This window comes from Nothobranchius furzeri, chromosome 3 (assembly GCF_043380555.1).
Source record: "Nothobranchius furzeri strain GRZ-AD chromosome 3, NfurGRZ-RIMD1, whole genome shotgun sequence".
NCBI lineage: Eukaryota > Metazoa > Chordata > Actinopteri > Cyprinodontiformes > Nothobranchiidae > Nothobranchius > Nothobranchius furzeri.
The window spans coordinates 60,826,962-60,844,251 of NC_091743.1; the positions used below are offsets into that span (position 1 = coordinate 60,826,962).

The window sequence follows — 17,290 nt, forward strand, 5'->3', positions numbered from 1 at the left end:
TGTGTGGGCAGACTCTACCACTAGGCCCCTGAGCTGGTTTAACCAGCATTAATAATTCAGTTTTATTAAAGGGACTCTAAGGAAGTTTGAAGTTTTTATGCTCGTCATTGTCACTCAGGCCTAACGCTTAACTGCAGCTTCAAAAGTAAGCTTGTGCATGGTGTTTGCATGCTGTATGTGCACACTCCATAACAAAAATAACAGCTGAGACAGTCGCGCGCGCATGTGTGTGTGTGTGTGTGTGTGTGTGTGTGTGTGTGTGTGTGTGTGTGTGTGTGTGTGTGTGTGTGTGTGTGTGTGTGTGTGTGTGTGTGTGTGTGTGTGTGTGTGTGTGTGTGTGTGTATGTGTGTGTGGCCCGGAAGACAGAAGAACACAGCAAATTAATAAAAGTAATGTCCCTCTGTCTCTGCAGCTGCATTTTCTCGTCGGCCAGCCGAACGTGCAGCGTGTGTGTGTGTGTGGCCCGGAGGACAGAGGACAGGAGAACATGCAGCTAATTAATTAAATAATTTGGTTCTGTACCTTTCTCTTCAGCACAGCCGACAAAGGTTTATGATGGGTCAACACATTCTCACACCCAAGGAATCAAAATATGACTCGTGTGACCAAGCCTCAATATATGACGATTCTGGATGCCCCAGCGCGTCAGGAGACAACGATCAGGGACAAACAGCTGATGCAGCGTCCCAGAGCGTCGGTATCCAACGCCGGTGGTGAGACGGACATTAGAACTACTTGTGAACTACTTAACCTTCCCCTCACCCCAATCCTAACCTTAAGGTCACAGTTTATGGACCTTAAAGTTAGGATTGGAGTGAGGGGAAGGTTAAATAGTCGAATAATATCCGTGTGACCGCGTGCGTCAAACAGTGATGCCAGCGGAGCCACGTGACCCAGAGTGTCCCTGATCGTCGTCTCCTGACGCGCTGGGGCATCCCGAATCGTCATATGACACTTAGTCACACGCGTCATATTTTGACGCCTTGGGTGTGAGAATGTGCTGGTAGGGTCAGTCCTCCTGCATGCTCAGATCATTCCCTTCCCTTGCTTGAAAAATAGTTCTAAAATGAAATTTGAACCCACATCTTTTTTATTTGTGAATTCAATGCCTTTCGGCGAGTCAAATAAAAATGTGGGCGTCTCATTACTGTTAAAAAATATATCATTAAAGTAAAAAAGAAACTCCAAATAACAAATTATGTTCACACCTGGAATCAAACCCAAGTCTTCTGCATGAAAGTCAGACATCTTACTAGGTGAGCTAAAGCACCAGTGACATTGAGTTTATCTGTAACATTTATATCCTTGATGAAAGCTGAAAAAACATCAATCCAAAGAACGGTTCGCAGCGAAAATGGCTGTTTTGTTGCTAATTTGCAGGAAATGTCTAGAAGAAAGTTCTACAGAAAGTAGCTAAGCGTCCTCAGAAATGTAGCTAGGTTCATCACTAGGCGTTAGGAACAGCGACAAAGTCGCTGAGTCGGCACTGCCTCTCTCTCTGCTGCTAAAGCTACCGATAGCAAATGCTACGGGCTATGCCTGAGCGTGAACGCGCATGAAGCAGCCTGCTTGACCCGAGCAGCTCTTTTTCTGTGATTTTACAGAAAAACAGGCAATCACAGTAAAAATGCCAGGGCTCATTCTACAGGACCAGGGCATTGCAGGAGAATGTATGAAGAAGACATTTATTATTTCTATACATGTTTTGGCTGTCAAACTTCCTTATAGTCCCTTTAACTAAATGGTTTTTAATTAATATTTTTATCATTATTTCAGGCTTAAAATGGTGAGAAATCTCTCTAAGAATAAAATTGTATGAAAATACAATTAAACAACAAAATTAGATCAAATCCAAACATAAAAATTGTTTATTTCTCAATTTCTACAGCGAGCTGTTGCCAGTGTATTTTTTTTTTCATTAGAGCATGCTCTTTTTATCCGGTTGTTTTGTTTTGAAGCACCAGTTGAAGTGGACTGACATTTTTGAAACTCCACTTCCATTTCTACAATGTTCCAAGCTGATTCAAGCCACTCACTATTTTAGCAAAGCAGATTCAAGACAGATTATGTAAATGTGATGGCAAGAGACCTTCCACCGTCTATGTTTACTCATGAACAAAAGCAATCAGCATCCAGAAGCCTAGCATACAAACATGCAGGAGATTCGTGTAAATTTGTTAACGGCAATCTTTTTAAAGACAGATGGATGATCATTCCTAATCTAGCAAAAGGCCGAGGCCCACTGTCTGCCTTGATCACAATTACCTGAAAAACTTTAATGAATTGGTGTGTAGTCTGTGGCTTGTTGGTTTAAAACAAATTGCACCAGATGGACAATGGAGAGATTTGTGATGAAAGCCCTGATTAATAATAATACATGCAGATTTGGTGCAAGGGCAGCCCGATCAGCAACCTAAGTCCATCCCCTTGGTGCAGCCAATGGTACAGACAGAATTAACAGAGGGCTGAAGAAGAAAAGTTTAAATTAGGAATCTCAACATTTTAGATTCCTTATTTCTTTGCAAATGTCTTAAGAATCATTTCAAAAAGATGTTCAGTCACAGCAATCTGTTAAAGTAGTTCTGAGGATTGCATTCAATCTGGATTCAGATGGCCTCAAAGGGGATGTGTTCTTTTTAAGATGAGTTTCTGTGAAAATTGGATGAACTGTGGATATTTAACCTGCTAGATAGCCATTTGATAGCCTCAGTTTGGAGAAACAGATTAGTCTGGACAATCAAACTAACACTCGGACTGCATCCAGGATAAAAGTAAAATTCGCCCAGATTAAATTATTTCATAGAGGTCAATCAAATGTTATTTTATAGACCTGTACAACATGTCACTTTTACATTAGCCACCTAGCTGTGTGGCATCAGTTACCTTCAGGAGTCTGGCTGTGCGTTACCAAATAATGTTCAATGTGTTACACAGAATGTGTGAGCTCTGTGATGGAAAAGCAAGATTTGAAAGAATCATGTTTGCTGTAAATGTTTGGTTTTCCTTTTAGATATGAAACTGATATCAACCACCAGCACCCGATGCAAAAGTTACATAATATGATGGCTTTTAAAATAGCATTTACATGAACAGCTGCTGTCTGGTCCAACAGTCAGGCTACAGTGTGACTAATCCCTGTTTCTTCAAATGGATGACATGACACAACATGACATAAGGTAGACGAGATGAAATGAGGTGAGGTAAAACAAAAAGAGATTAGATGAGATGTGATGGAAGATGATTGTAGATGAGGGAAGATGCAATGCAGTGAGATAAGAGAATGTTACGTGAAAGCACCTGAGATGAGATCAGGTGAAAGATCAGAGGAGATTATGGAAAATACAATAAGATCTGAGGAGATGATATGATATTTGATCAAATGAGATAAAAGATGAGATGAAATGAGACGGGACGAGACGAGATGAGATCAGACAAAGTGAAGGAAGGTTAGATGAGAAGGAAGATGGCATAAGATGAGATGAGAGACAAATGATGAGATGATATAATGTCGTAAGACAAAATAAGAAATAATATAAGAATAAACAACTTTTAAAAAATATATAAGAAGAATTGATGTGTTGAAGTAGCATACCCATTTTTTTACAGATTTTCTAACAATGTGTCTTTTTATAATTTACTTCAGGTGACATCTGTCCAAACAAATGTTGGTACTTTGTTCAAAAATGATGTTTATCTTTTTTGGCAAATTAACTCTTCATGTTTCCAATAAAATGATAATAATACAGATCTCTTATTCTATTTAAAAATGTCAAGGGTTTTAGGTCTACAGCTCCAGCGTGTGTGTGTGTGTGTGTGTGTGTGTGTGTGTGTGTGTGTGTGTGTGTGTGTGTGTGTGTGTGTGTGTGTGTGTGTGTGTGTGTGTGTGTGTGTGTGTGTGTGTGTGTGTGTGTGCGTGTGCGTGTGTGTCTGTGTTGATTTTTACGTTCTGAACCACTAGTGTCTTTTTTTTTGGTTTTCAGAGAACCATTCAACTACCTTCACAAAAGTGACAAATGACAGCAAAGTTTCACAACCACCTGCCATCCCAGAATAGCACTGGTATTGTGTAATATAAATCCAGTTGGCTCTCCTGTAAAAGCAGTTTTGAATGTTCTTCAGCACAGCTGCACCAAAGTAGGACTTGTTCCAACTCTTCTGCTTTCAATTTCCCCTCCAATAAACAGAAATCATTCAAGCAGATTGATTGTTTTGGTTTCATAGAGCCACGCCAGTGCGGTGCAGCACGTCCTAACCAATCCTGTTTTATTTGATACCAATCACAGACCTGTCAGGAGCTTGCTGTTCCTTCCTCGTGTTGTGGAAGCAACTGCGGAGGTGGTTTTAATGAAGGGAAAGCAAGTGTGGAATCGGAAAGAATAAACTACAAGAATAAATAAATGATTTTGTTTTCAACCTGTTTGCTTGTCTGGTAAATGGACAGCCATTCATTATTTTTTTCACCTATTGCAGCTCCGATTCTCAGTTTTCTACATCATTTATTCATTTTCCAACCTTTGACTGAACATCTGTTGTTGATCTGACCCATTCATCACAGAGTTTTGAATTGAAAAGGTTAATTGGAAGAGGTGCAAACTCGTGACCTGAAGTGTTTTGGAATAAATGCTCACAATATTTCCACTCCTGATTATCAGTTACTCATTGAATCTATGACTAGTTACCATCTGGAGTGAAGAAGTTTATACGTTATGTCATTTTATGTTGCAGCTCTTTGTCGTTTTACTGTCGTGTGTAGCACATGCAATTTACCATGTTTTCTGAAGAAAATTACAGCCATGTGATTAGCAGAATTCAAACTTAAAGTGGGATTTTGTAATTATAGGTGTAGAATCAAAGTGCACATTTTATTATTATTTACTTTAAATGGGGTGTTTTCTGTCATTTCTAGACTCATTGAACTTGTTTTTTCCCCCTTATTAATTATTCAACACACACACACACACGACTAGCATGAACTGGTCTGTTATTATTTTATAGGACTTTGGAGCCTTTATTCTACTGACAACATGCACATGTTACGCAACGTGCGTGGTGACATCATTTGCACCAACTAGAATTGATAAGGGGAATCGTTTGCAAAAGTGCCAAACGATTCCTAGGATTTGAAACAATGGGAACCGTTTCTCAACAAGTTATTCGATTCCCAACCCTAACTGGAACATAAAAAAGTTATAAAGTATCACTCAGCACAGAGGCGCCCCTAGAATATTTTCATGGGGGGTCAGTGGGGCAAGAAATTTCCCAGGGCTGGCTATGCCCACCCGCCCCCTCCTGGTTAGCCCTTGGTACGCTACTGACTCTACATCAACAGCCTGCCGGAGAGATTAAATACATGCTTGCCTTAAAGCATCACAACAAGGTTTAGAATAGGGTAGACTCCAACAGGCAATCAATAGTAGATTTATACCCACTGATTACTCTCTTTCATTATACTCTGCCGGGTGGTTCATGAGGATTTTGTTACAGAAAAAACATGATTGACATTAAATTATAGCCATTTTGTTTGTTTATGTTGTGATATTTCAAAGCCCTTACTGGCATTTTGTTGTTTTATGTTCACTGGCTCTTGAGTTTTTCACTTGTTATTCTTTATTGTCTACTTCTTTCATTTCCTGTGACACCTATTATTGTTTTCTCTTATCTCTCCTGTCATTTAGTACTTTGCACATTTATCCTTCATCTGCTGATCAACCCAGCTGCTCTTCATTCCACTAATCACCCCGGTTTCCTCAGACCGTTATCAGATCCTGCTTTTGTCCACCCCAGACCAACCTCTTGCCATCATGCTAGCTCTCATCCCACAAAAGGTGCAGGAGTTTAATCCTAGTGGTAGTTATTGTGTAATTATTCAGTAAAACTGTAGAAACATTAAGCTCACTTCATCTCTGTAATGTTGTTGATGTCTTTTTTCTCCTCCCCTCTGCATCAGGAGACATGCTCCATTCAGAATGATGAAAGAACAGAGTTTTTAGACATCAGGTTGAAACGATTGTAACCTCCAGTGCCTCGGGCAGCGTCAGATCATTTTTCTCCATCAAACTGATGAAATAAAAACATCAGCAATCCTTTAAACGAAAACTGTGGAAAAACTGGACCTTTGATTAATAAAGTATTCACGTTTTACAAAGCAGGCGCCCGACACTAACAGATGCAGCTAGAGTACGGAAGAAGTGAAAATCATTTTGCTGCTTCACAAATATGATTTATATATAAAATGTTGTTCTGGTGAGAACTAAGTTGGCACAAAGAGCTAAGTTTTTTTAATTCACACTAATACAGCTGTGGCACGACGCTTGGCACATTAGTGTGTATGAAGTGTCAAATATCGTTACAACAAAAATAATAAATCCTAGCTCCTGCCAGAGCATCATCACTCATCAGCCAACAGCAAACAGAGCAAACCGTAAAATCATTTGTCTGCCTGTCGAGTAGCCAGGACCTGAGCTCGGCAGCAATAACGCCAAGACATGACGTTGGCTTGAAAATAAAACTACCAGCAGTATGCTGCTCTCCTGCCATTGCAATGCTTTATTTTGAAGAATCAGGTGTCTTGACTTGAATTTGTGTGGGATAAACAAAATAAAAGCCCTGTAGAAAAGTCTTAATGCAGTAATTTTCATAGTTTGTGTGTTTCTTGCAATTAAATTGGGCAATAGTAATACAGTACGCATATCTCCAAATCCAAACAAATGAAATGACTCTAACACTAAAACTAACATTACCAAGACCTACATCATCTTCTGAAAAACAGAAGCAGCTGTATATCCACACTAGTCATCCAATAGATTGGATTGCATTTTGTCCTAAAGGCCGGGACACCTTCCCTCCAACATTGTAGGATCTAAAACTCACACATGACCGGAAAATAATTACGTACATTTAAGGGTTTTTCTTCACCTAGACACATCGAAAGTCCATTTGTGGTCCAGAATAATGTATATGTCAGATGATTATGAGAAACCCTCAGGGAGTAGAAAGTGTAGTCTGAAAGTTTTGTCCATAATCGATATCTAGCTGTGTTTCATGTAAGTATATTTACACAGCTGATCAAAACATTTTCACTTTGATATCAGCTCACTGCTCTGATGTTGGCAATTCCTTCTTGGTTCCTTGTGGAAAATGAGAATTAATAAGCTGATTCCTGAATATTAATTTATTATTAATGTAATTAAACCATTTAAAAGGATCTCCCTGATTACTGCATCACTACTTTAAGGCTCCGCGCTGAAAGCATGAATAATTAAACCTTTAGCATAGTTTAATCGAACAAGGAGGAGGAATACTGAGTTGAGAGAAATATGTTCACACATCTAATCCCCTCCAAAATGTGTGGTTTTATAATAGATTTTTTTAAATTGCAGGGCTAATGGTGTCTGTAGGTGCAGTTTTGTGTCTGTAGGTGCATGTTTCATGTCTGTAGATGCAGTTTCATGTCTTTAGGTGCAGTTTCATGTCTGTAGGTGCATGTTTCATGTCTGTAGGTGCAGTTTCATGTCTTTAGGTGCAGTTTCATGTCTGTAGGTGCAGTTTCATGTCTTTAGGTGCAGTTTCATGTCTGTAGGTGCAGTTTCGTGTCTGTAGGTACAGTTTTGTGTCTGTATGTGCAGTTTCATGTCTGTATGTGCAGTTTCATGTCTGTAGGTGCAGTTTTGTGTCTGTAGGTGCAGTTTCGTGTCTGTAGGTGCAGTTTCATGTCTGTAGGGGTACGTTTTGTGTCTGTAGGTACAGTTTTGTGTCTGTATGTGCAGTTTCATGTCTGTATGTGCAGTTTCATGTCTGTAGGTACAGTTTTGTGTCTGTATGTGCAGTTTCATGTCTGTATGTGCAGTTTCATGTCTGTAGGTGCAGTTTTGTGTCTGTAGGTGCAGTTTCGTGTCTGTAGGTGCAGTTTCATGTCTGTAGATGCAGTTTCATGTCTTTAGGTGCAGTTTCATGTCTGTATGTGCAGTTTCATGTCTGTAGGTGCAGTTTCATGTCTGTAGGGGCACATTTCATGTCTGTAGGGGTACGTTTTGTGTCTGTAGGTACAGTTTTGTGTCTGTAGGTACAGTTTTGTGTCTGTAGGTGCAGTTTCATGTCTGTAGGTGCAGTTTCATGTCTTTAGGTGCAGTTTCATGTCTGTAGGTGCAGTTTCGTGTCTGTAGGGGCACATTTCATGTCTGTAGGGGTACGTTTTGTGTCTGTAGGTACAGTTTTGTGTCTGTATGTGCAGTTTCATGTCTGTATGTGCAGTTTCATGTCTGTAGGTACAGTTTTGTGTCTGTATGTGCAGTTTCATGTCTGTATGTGCAGTTTCATGTCTGTAGGTGCAGTTTTGTGTCTGTAGGTGCAGTTTCGTGTCTGTAGGTGCAGTTTCATGTCTGTAGGTGCAGTTTCATGTCTTTAGGTGCAGTTTCATGTCTGTATGTGCAGTTTCATGTCTGTAGGTGCAGTTTCATGTCTGTAGGGGCACATTTCATGTCTGTAGGGGTACGTTTTGTGTCTGTAGGTACAGTTTTGTGTCTGTAGGTACAGTTTTGTGTCTGTATGTGCAGTTTCATGTCTGTATGTGCAGTTTCATGTCTGTAGGTGCAGTTTTGTGTCTGTATGTGCAGTTTCATGTCTGTAGGTGCAGTTTCATGTCTTTAGGTACAGTTTCATGTCTGTATGTGCAGTTTCATGTCTGTACGTGCAGTTTCATGTCTGTAGGTGCAGTTTCATGTCTGTAGGTGCAGTTTCATGTCTGTAGGTGCAGTTTCATGAGGTTGTATCATTCAACAGGAAATGTAATATGTAATTGTAGGATTGTTTAAAGGAGCAATATGTATGAAATCTACTGTGAAATAGTCATACACAGTTATGTTCAGTGGTGGCACATTCATAGGGGGTGCTAGATCTCACAGGAAGAAGAAGAGAAGAATAAAAAAAATTAAGAAAAAACATGAAAATTAACCTAAACGATCTTTACATCATGCAGACCTTAAGTGCTGTGAATTATTTACATTTAAATGTAGTTTAAAAATGTTCTCTCACACTTTTACCATGACTGAACCATTTTGTGACTTATTTCATGTTCCTTTTCGAGAGCAGCAATCTTTACCATAGACCTATGCTATAACTGGCACATGCGCGTTGGATCCCCCTCCAATAAAAAGAATTGGAGAACCTTTGGTCACAGAAGTTTGTAATCAAGATTGTGCAAAGTCTCAGCTTAGCACAGGATGTTCACACAGAACCAGAAGCTCTCCACAGTTCACTGTTCTTCTGGGGTTTTTTTAGCTCACCATTCTTTGCTGTAGAGCACCTTGTGGAGTTTTTCTATTATGGAGAACCAGGAAATAATGGAATGTGGTGTCAGAGATTTGTAAACACTCTCCAGCAGGTAAAAAAGCCCACAACAGTCAGGAATCGGCTCAGTGTGGCGCTGGAACATATGATTACACGAACTGAGTGGATTTTTTTTTACTATAGCACGGATTATTACGATCATAAAACAGCAAAGATAAGACTGAATTGATGCTTTTGACTTCAAGAAATGAGCTTTGTTTTGTTTTAGGGGATTTTTGTTTTTGGGTGCTTTTAACTCATTCACTGCCAGCCGTTTCCTGATTGCTAAAGGCCTTCGCTGCCATCGTTCCTCACTGTTTTTAGAGTCACAGAACATTGTGCGCTAGGATGATGTCGACGCCAAAACAACCAAAACAAAGCGGAGACTCACCTCTTACATCAGGAAGAATCCGCGTGTTTAGTGTTATTCATTCTTTCATAATCCGTTGTTGAATTGTGATCGGCAGATGCTTTTCCGGTTCGCGCCTCACTTTTTTCAACAGGAACGGCCCAAAACGATCTCCTAACACATGGATTTTCTGCTTCCTGATCATGTGATGTGTGACATATGCAGATGAAGATCAGCTTCAGCTGAGATGTTTGTTCTCTTGTTGCAAGTCCGAGCAGCCGGTCAAGGCTTAGAAACAGTGGTCAGAGACAAGGGTCACATAAGGGTCAAGAGGACAATAGTTCAGGACTTGCTGGTGAGGACAGAACTAGGCAAAGGGTCAAAAGACAGGCTGGCTTCTGTGGATCCACCCATGGACCCACCCATGATCCTGCCCCTAACTCCTCCTCTGGCGGGAAAAGAAGGACTGGAATGGAGTGAAGAAAGTCCATCTGGACCCAGAAATTCTCAGGAATGCTGAAGGGAGATCTACAATTTGCTACCAACATGAAGATTTATGGCCTGTGCTCCCTTTCCAGGAGTGCAACATGAACTTTTGTGCCCTCATGTGAATACTGCATGTAGTGAAAATGATACCAAATGTCTTATGTAGAGCTAAAAAAGTGTATTTGGTAAATGACCCCTTGACCTAAACTGTCAGGAGAGGATAACTTGTGACTCTTACATTGTTTAGAGCAGTCTCAGGAATGATATAAAAGGATGCAGCTCAGATCGGGCGAGAGGACTCTTGGAAGAAGAGAGAGGGAGCTGTTTTGGGGAGATTCTGAGAAGACAAGAGCTAGTGTAAACTAACTCTTATTTAATCATTTTGAACTAATTCCTCCTTGGGGGATAGCAATTGTTTTTTATTTACCCATTTTTGTATTTTGATTTTGTAATAAACCTTTTTTGAAAAAGAAACATAAACCTGATTCTTTCAGGTTTTCTCTAAAGCTTCACGTTTGGGGCCCTGGCCATAAATTGCACAGAGGTAAGCATGTCGATCACAGGTCTCTGAATTATCAGGACTTACTTTGCAGTTTGTAATAGAATAATATAAAGAAACCTTAAGATAAGGGAAGTTTTAACTTCCCCCTCCTTGCGAGTAACGAGTTGTCTTAAGGGCGATAAAAACAGGATATTAGAGGTTATTTTGGCTCTGATTGCAGGTTGAAAAAGTCTCTAACAGCTGGAAGGTTGGATTAATAAATAAATTGATAAACTTATGATAGCCTGATCAACTAGCATAAATCATTTTATAGTTACCAACCTCCCACATAAGCTGTTAGAGGCGCAATTAATTCCGGGTAATCCAAACAATTGCTGAGAGGCTTGGCTTGCCTCCAGACTTCTCTCTAGTATCTTAACCAAAAGGTAACGAGTTTAAAAGAAGTGGAGTACTCTGAGGCTGGCTATTCGTACAAGTCATTTCACCTTTAAAATAAAAGACAAGATTCTAATTAAATAGTCCAAACCCGGGTCTAGTATGATTAAACTCGCCGACACCCCCACTCGAACCCTGATGGATGCACCGTCTCATAAGTTCTAACAGAACTGGGTTTTAAAGGAACCGGTAAATGGGACGGGCACGCGACACTCTCGGCGCAGGGGCTCGTTCTGTTGCCCAAACAGTAAAGAAATGCTAATGATGACTTTTGTCGGTCGATGAGTTAATGTATAACACGTGGATTCTATCATTTAGATGACCCTCTTTCCTTTAAGTACGTGTTAGTGAATATTAAGCATGTTTTTGGAAAAACTTTTTTGCCGGAAGTGCTTCTGGACCCAGTACCAGGTCCATGGGGTTCAAGTTGTGTGACACTTAAGAATGGTAATTTGGCATCCCTTAGTGATGATATGTGGCTAGCAGAGGGCTAGCACCAGATATGACAGTGGATTTATCTACCTATTAACTTACTGGATATAACTCGTCTTTTTTTATCTGTAATTGGCAACAGCCATGAAACTCGCAGTATGGCATTGAGGTAGTCACTTTTTGTTATGCTTTTTTTAATTTATTTAACCAGTTTAAGAAAATGGGCTGCAGTAACCAAATCTGACCACAAGATGTCATTCTTACTTCATTCTTACATATTGCCCCTTTAAGGCGTCTTAATACAGATTTTTTGTCTTTATTATATGATCAACTAATGATTCCCACAGCTTCTCATCCACATATTATCAGACAGGAAATGTCGGCCATGTTCACAAAAGTATAGAATAAGATCAGAAAAATTGCAAAATATGGTATTTTAAAATATGTTGATGTTTAGCTGCGAGAACTTTCAACTTTTCAACCACATCTTGAAAACTATGACCGCATTTATTCATTTATTCATCTATTATTCTAATTTCCTAATTAATTATATTTTTGAACACAGAAAAGATTGCATGTATTCATCTATTTAACTTATTTGTCTATGTAAAGGTGACTTGCATTATCTGATTTGAAAAAAGTTATTTGAGAATAGAATGAGTGGAGTCTAACTTCATTAAACAGAAGGTTTGGTTTGTTTAAATCCCTCTTTCTCACAATCTGGCAGTAGTAAGAGGTATGTAAGCCTAGCGATTATCCTGCTTATTTAGTAGAGTTTCTGCCAACAATAGAAGACAAAAGTAGAAATCAGAGCAGACCTTTTCTGTGCAGACAGCAGCTCTTAAGCAGCACATCAGCAGGGCATCGGTTTTAGCCGTCAGGATTCAGGGCTGTGTTGAAAACTCAGCACAGAGGAAAGACCAGAGAGTAAGAGTAAGATAGGAATAAAGAGTGTTCCTGGCAATCGAAACCTCGATCAAATTTCAGTTTATTTAAAATGGTTCTCGGACGAAAACTGGCTGGACACCTGGGTTTCCAGACGAGTCCCCTAAAGGGCTCCTCCTGTTTGCCCTCCCTGTTGTCTAATTGCACTGTTTCTTTTTCTCATTCGGCTAAACAAACATTGCTTCACATCAGAATACATAACCCCGATGACAGTAGCCTCTCCAAGTAGAACAATTTCAGTGTTTTCCTTTACTGTTTCTTGCTAGCTTACAAGCTCATCCCAAAAGTTTGTTTTCAAATCAATTTGTTCCACTACACGGCATCATGACCCAGAACTCCTGCCAGAGAGTCAAACCTGGACTCCTCTTGGCCCCTCGATCCCACTGGCAGGATCTTGTCTTAGCCACACAGATGGTTTTCACATAAATGAAGGCCTGAAGGTAGACGGAGAGGAACAGGAAATACAATCAGGAATAAAGGGACAAAAAATGTCTGCAGCTGTCCGGGAAACACAAGTTTCTGTATCTTCATTGGCTTAACTTGATGCCTCATCTATATACAAAAATTGCCTACATGTCTTATTAACATAAATACTCGAACCCGTTCTTGTGATACTTCATCAAAGTGAGACATAAATGACTTATTTCAGTTGTCTTTATCATGCCTCTGCAAACTGGAGTCCATTGGTGCCTTAATGACTTTTTAGACATAGTCATAAAATACAAACACTAGCCAAAAAAATTCTAATGAACAAGCTACAATTCATTTATATTTATATTATCATGCCATACCACATGTCTGATGTTGTTAAAAAACAAAATAAGATATGTTTGTCTGTTTAGTTGGGTAAACACTTTCATCACTAGTAATAAATTCACTAGGGGCAAATGGGAACCCATCCACAATGGCAGCTTGCTGCTACGCTAGCTCCTACAGATTGTGTCGTCATCACCGACGCGGCCACCATGTTGGCGGCCTGCAAGTCCTTACTTGTTGCTTGTTACTGACAACAGCGAGCTCAGTCTCAATCTTGCGGCTTAATTTAATCTATTATTCATTTGATCAGTTATGTTTTGCAACCCTGGTAAATGGTTACTGTGTCGTGGGGTGCAACACGTGATCACCAGGGTAGAATGTGGAAAACGGTCTACCTTTTCACCGTTTTCATGCTTGGAGGCATAACAGCAGAGACCAAGTATCTGACATAACTTGTCGACTTGCTTGGATCGCAGCTATAAAGCGACCAAACATCACCTTCCGTATTTTCATTGTAATAAGTTACAAATGGTGTACGCTATGTAGAACTGCAACAGCACCAAGCTGTCGTCAGTGTTAAACTCTTGGGACTTTCACATGGATCCAAACCGCTTATAACACTGATTTTGTCCACATACCGGTTCCCGACTTCTCTGTTTAACGTACCCATGTATATTGTTGATTTTAACATGTTGTTTAACACTTTCTGTCTCCAAAATCGACTTCTTCTCTGCAATGTACTTTTTGTTTTCAAGATTTGTTTACAATCGTAAGTTCATCAACATGCCTGCGCACATCCCAGAATGCAACGCATAACCACGTGTGATCCCAAGCCCAATAGGCAGTGGGGTGTCTACGTACATGATGTCTAAAATTTTGAGCCCTAACAAAGTCTCAAAGCAACATAGAGCAGGGGTGCCCAATCCTGGCCCTAAGCATTTTGCTTGACTCAAATCAGTGACTAAATCTTTTACCTGTAAAGACCTGTAGTTTCATATAAAAAGACTTGACAGGATTTCTGACATACTCCAGAAAGAAGCATCTTTGATGTTTTTAGACATGTTGGTTGATTTGTTCGTGCCTTTTATCCATGTGGACCGCTGCTGTGGTTTTATCAGCTAATATGCATTTGATATGCTGCAAAGCCATGTGTCTGGACTTCAAATGGAGTATGGGTTTTGTTATTATCTTTACTGCTGTTTTTATTCTGTTTTTCATTTTTCCGATGAGTAGAATCAGCATGAAATACTACTATCTGCTCTGCAAAGGCAGAACCCATGGCATCTCTTTTAATACACTGGATTTTGTTTTTTATCCAGCTGAAGCACAAAAAGAGTTCTGTTTTTCTCTCCATTCAACAAAGGTCATTAAAAAACTCAATAAATACAATAAAATCTGACAATATTAGTCTGCATGGAATGTGGACGTAAACCGCCCTTTGAAGCCACATGTCAACACCTAAATTTATCTCATTTGCCTCCTCCTTAGCTATGGAGACATGGTACCAAAGACGATTGCTGGAAAGATCTTCGGCTCCATCTGCTCCCTGAGCGGCGTGCTGGTGATCGCTCTGCCTGTCCCCGTCATTGTGTCCAACTTCAGCCGCATCTACCACCAGAACCAGAGAGCAGACAAACGTCGAGCTCAGAAGGTAAAAAAGCCACAGGATGTGTGTGTTGGACCAAGTGCACATGCACGATGACTTTCAAAAGGCCAAAGTGGTGCAGGATCAGGTATTATTGAGTTAATGAGAATAAATGAGAGGATGTCATTTTGAGTGGGATTGTCGGGTGGGTGGACATGTTTTTAAAAACTCTATAATAATCTTTTCTTTATATCTGAGTGATTAAAACAATTGATGTCAGTGGATTAAATGGTGCTTACACGTGATTTTTATAAGCATAAAAATGAACCTTACTATTGAAAAAAATGATGGCATAATTGACCCCAATTAGGAATTTTACACTCTGTCTTCCTTCCTGCTTTTTATCAAACTCGGTTTTTGGATCACGACACATACAGGAAAGGTGTTGCCCTTCAGATAGGCATTAATTTAATAACCTTAGCCATCCATAGCTCCTCTCTTTCTCTTTTTTCAAACATGCAGACGTACTCTTCAGTTCCAAGTACCAAATGTTAGCCAGCCACTCGCTGCCGTCCCTCAGTAGGCTTGGCCTTTCTGCAGGGCTGGATAAGAGTGCTATTAAGTTAGAGAGCAGCTACTGATAGCTAATTGAGGAGGGAAAATTCTGATTTGAATCCCCTCAAACATAGCGCAGTGACCTCCCACACACCCCTGCTGCCCTGCATGCATAAGCCAAAGGTTCAGTTCAAAGCAAAACACTACTGAGTAGAAAAGAGCAGAACAATGTGAGGGTGTGGGTTTTTTCTTCAAAGACAGGTTTGAGGAAGCTGGCGATTTGCAAAAACAAGCTTTCAAAGTCTCACAATGCATTGAAAACATCCCTGAAATGTAGCCGGTTTCAAACCGCTTTATAGCCCAAAGCTCCATGTTCCGAGACAATACTAACAGTTTCTTAGCTAACATTTCACACTAGTGGAAGAGCTTTTTGGATGCATTCTTTAAAAAGGACATTTGCAATTATTTATTTTTTATCTGTGGTTTTAAAACAGGGTTTGTTCAAAGGAAAAAGCTGAAACATCTTACAGTTTTTCTCACATTGGCAGCTGATGGCTTCACTCTTCTTGTTTCAAAGAAGAAAAGGCAAAAAGCGACTCACTGCAAAAACGAGTTATTCATAAAACGAGTTATTCATTAAACCATGGTCAAAGATTAAAAGTCTTTTTCCTGGCTTCACTAAAATAGTCTGAGTGTGCTTTCTGTGGTTGTGCTTACATGTTCTCCTGTCACTGTGGGTTTTATCAGAGTCAGAATCAGAATAAGAAAGAATTTTATTGCCAGCGCTCCAGCGATCCAGAGCATAGGAACTTGACTCCACAGTACAGCCTGACCAAGATTACATACACACATATAGACAGGACAGATACAGGCAGACCGCGAGAGCAGCCATACGGCGCTAGATTTTATCCTCATAATCAGCAATTTGCTTTAAATATTTGTATTTAATAATAGTGTTTTTATTCAGTTTCTGAACGGTGAAGGTCCAGTTTAGTTATTCCACTTGAGGTTTACGTCATTATTTTTAAATTAGTCCCAGTTATACCATACATCTTGGTAAAATGTGAAGGAAGCTGGCCATTATTAAAATGTGGATACCTCCCAAGCCTAGTGACCAATTACAATCAGAAATAATAAATAATAAAATAAAATATGTAATAAAATATAAATGTTATTTTAGTGAACCATTGCTTTAATGTTTTCTTTTAATTATTTCAGAGAATTAAGAGTTGCTGTGGCTGAGATAGAGGAGCAGAAGGTTATTTAATCCCAGATGTTAAGGTGTCCTAGCCTAGTGAACTAGACCAAATTCTTGCTTTGCAAAGAATAGTCTGGCTTGCCAGGCTAAAGGTGTCCTTGATCGAGACACTAAACCCAGTGTAGCCCCTTATTTACAAATGGGTGTAGTTGGTTGCTGACCATAAATGCAGTTTATTTCACAGGTGCAGAGAATCCATGAAGCAAGAGTCACTTTCCTGGAGTGATTTTTTTCTTCTCACCATGTTTGTCCACAATTTCAAATTGCTTCCAGTGCAGTAACTGAAGGGTCTTCTTGTGTTAACCAATTTTACCCATAAATGTGAAAGTTTACCACACATATTTTTTACTTGTCCCATGGATTGAGTTTAAGATGAAACAAGAAAACACAGAAGTGGGTAGTATAAATGTGTTGCATATGAACCCTTTTCATCTGTTCCATCACCTGTTTATTACTGCCCTTCTTCTAGCCTCCCTGTTTTCTCTAGACATCATTAGTCTTCATTCTTCTTTGACAGCGCTGCTATTACCAAGCTGTGGTTATTCTAGAGAGATGACAAAAATGTTTTTTTCATGTACCAATTGTTGCCTCTCAGTCTGAAAAAAATAAAATAAAAAAGTCACAAATTGGATTTAATGACAGGCCGTGTGTATTAGCTGCTG

At 39.7% G+C, this 17,290-nt stretch overlaps 1 protein-coding gene across 3 annotated transcripts in view; it reads left to right on the forward strand.

Moving 5' to 3' along the window:
• The window catches only part of LOC107385359 (A-type voltage-gated potassium channel KCND3), a 125,440-nt gene that overhangs the window by 87,399 nt on the left and 20,751 nt on the right, over positions 1-17,290 (forward strand). For all 3 annotated transcript variants that reach the window (XM_070549371.1, XM_054752027.2, XM_015959192.3), the window contains exon 3: positions 14,719-14,881. In XM_070549371.1, the coding sequence (XP_070405472.1) occupies positions 14,719-14,881 (163 nt within the window). The remainder of the gene's footprint in view (positions 1-14,718; positions 14,882-17,290) is intronic.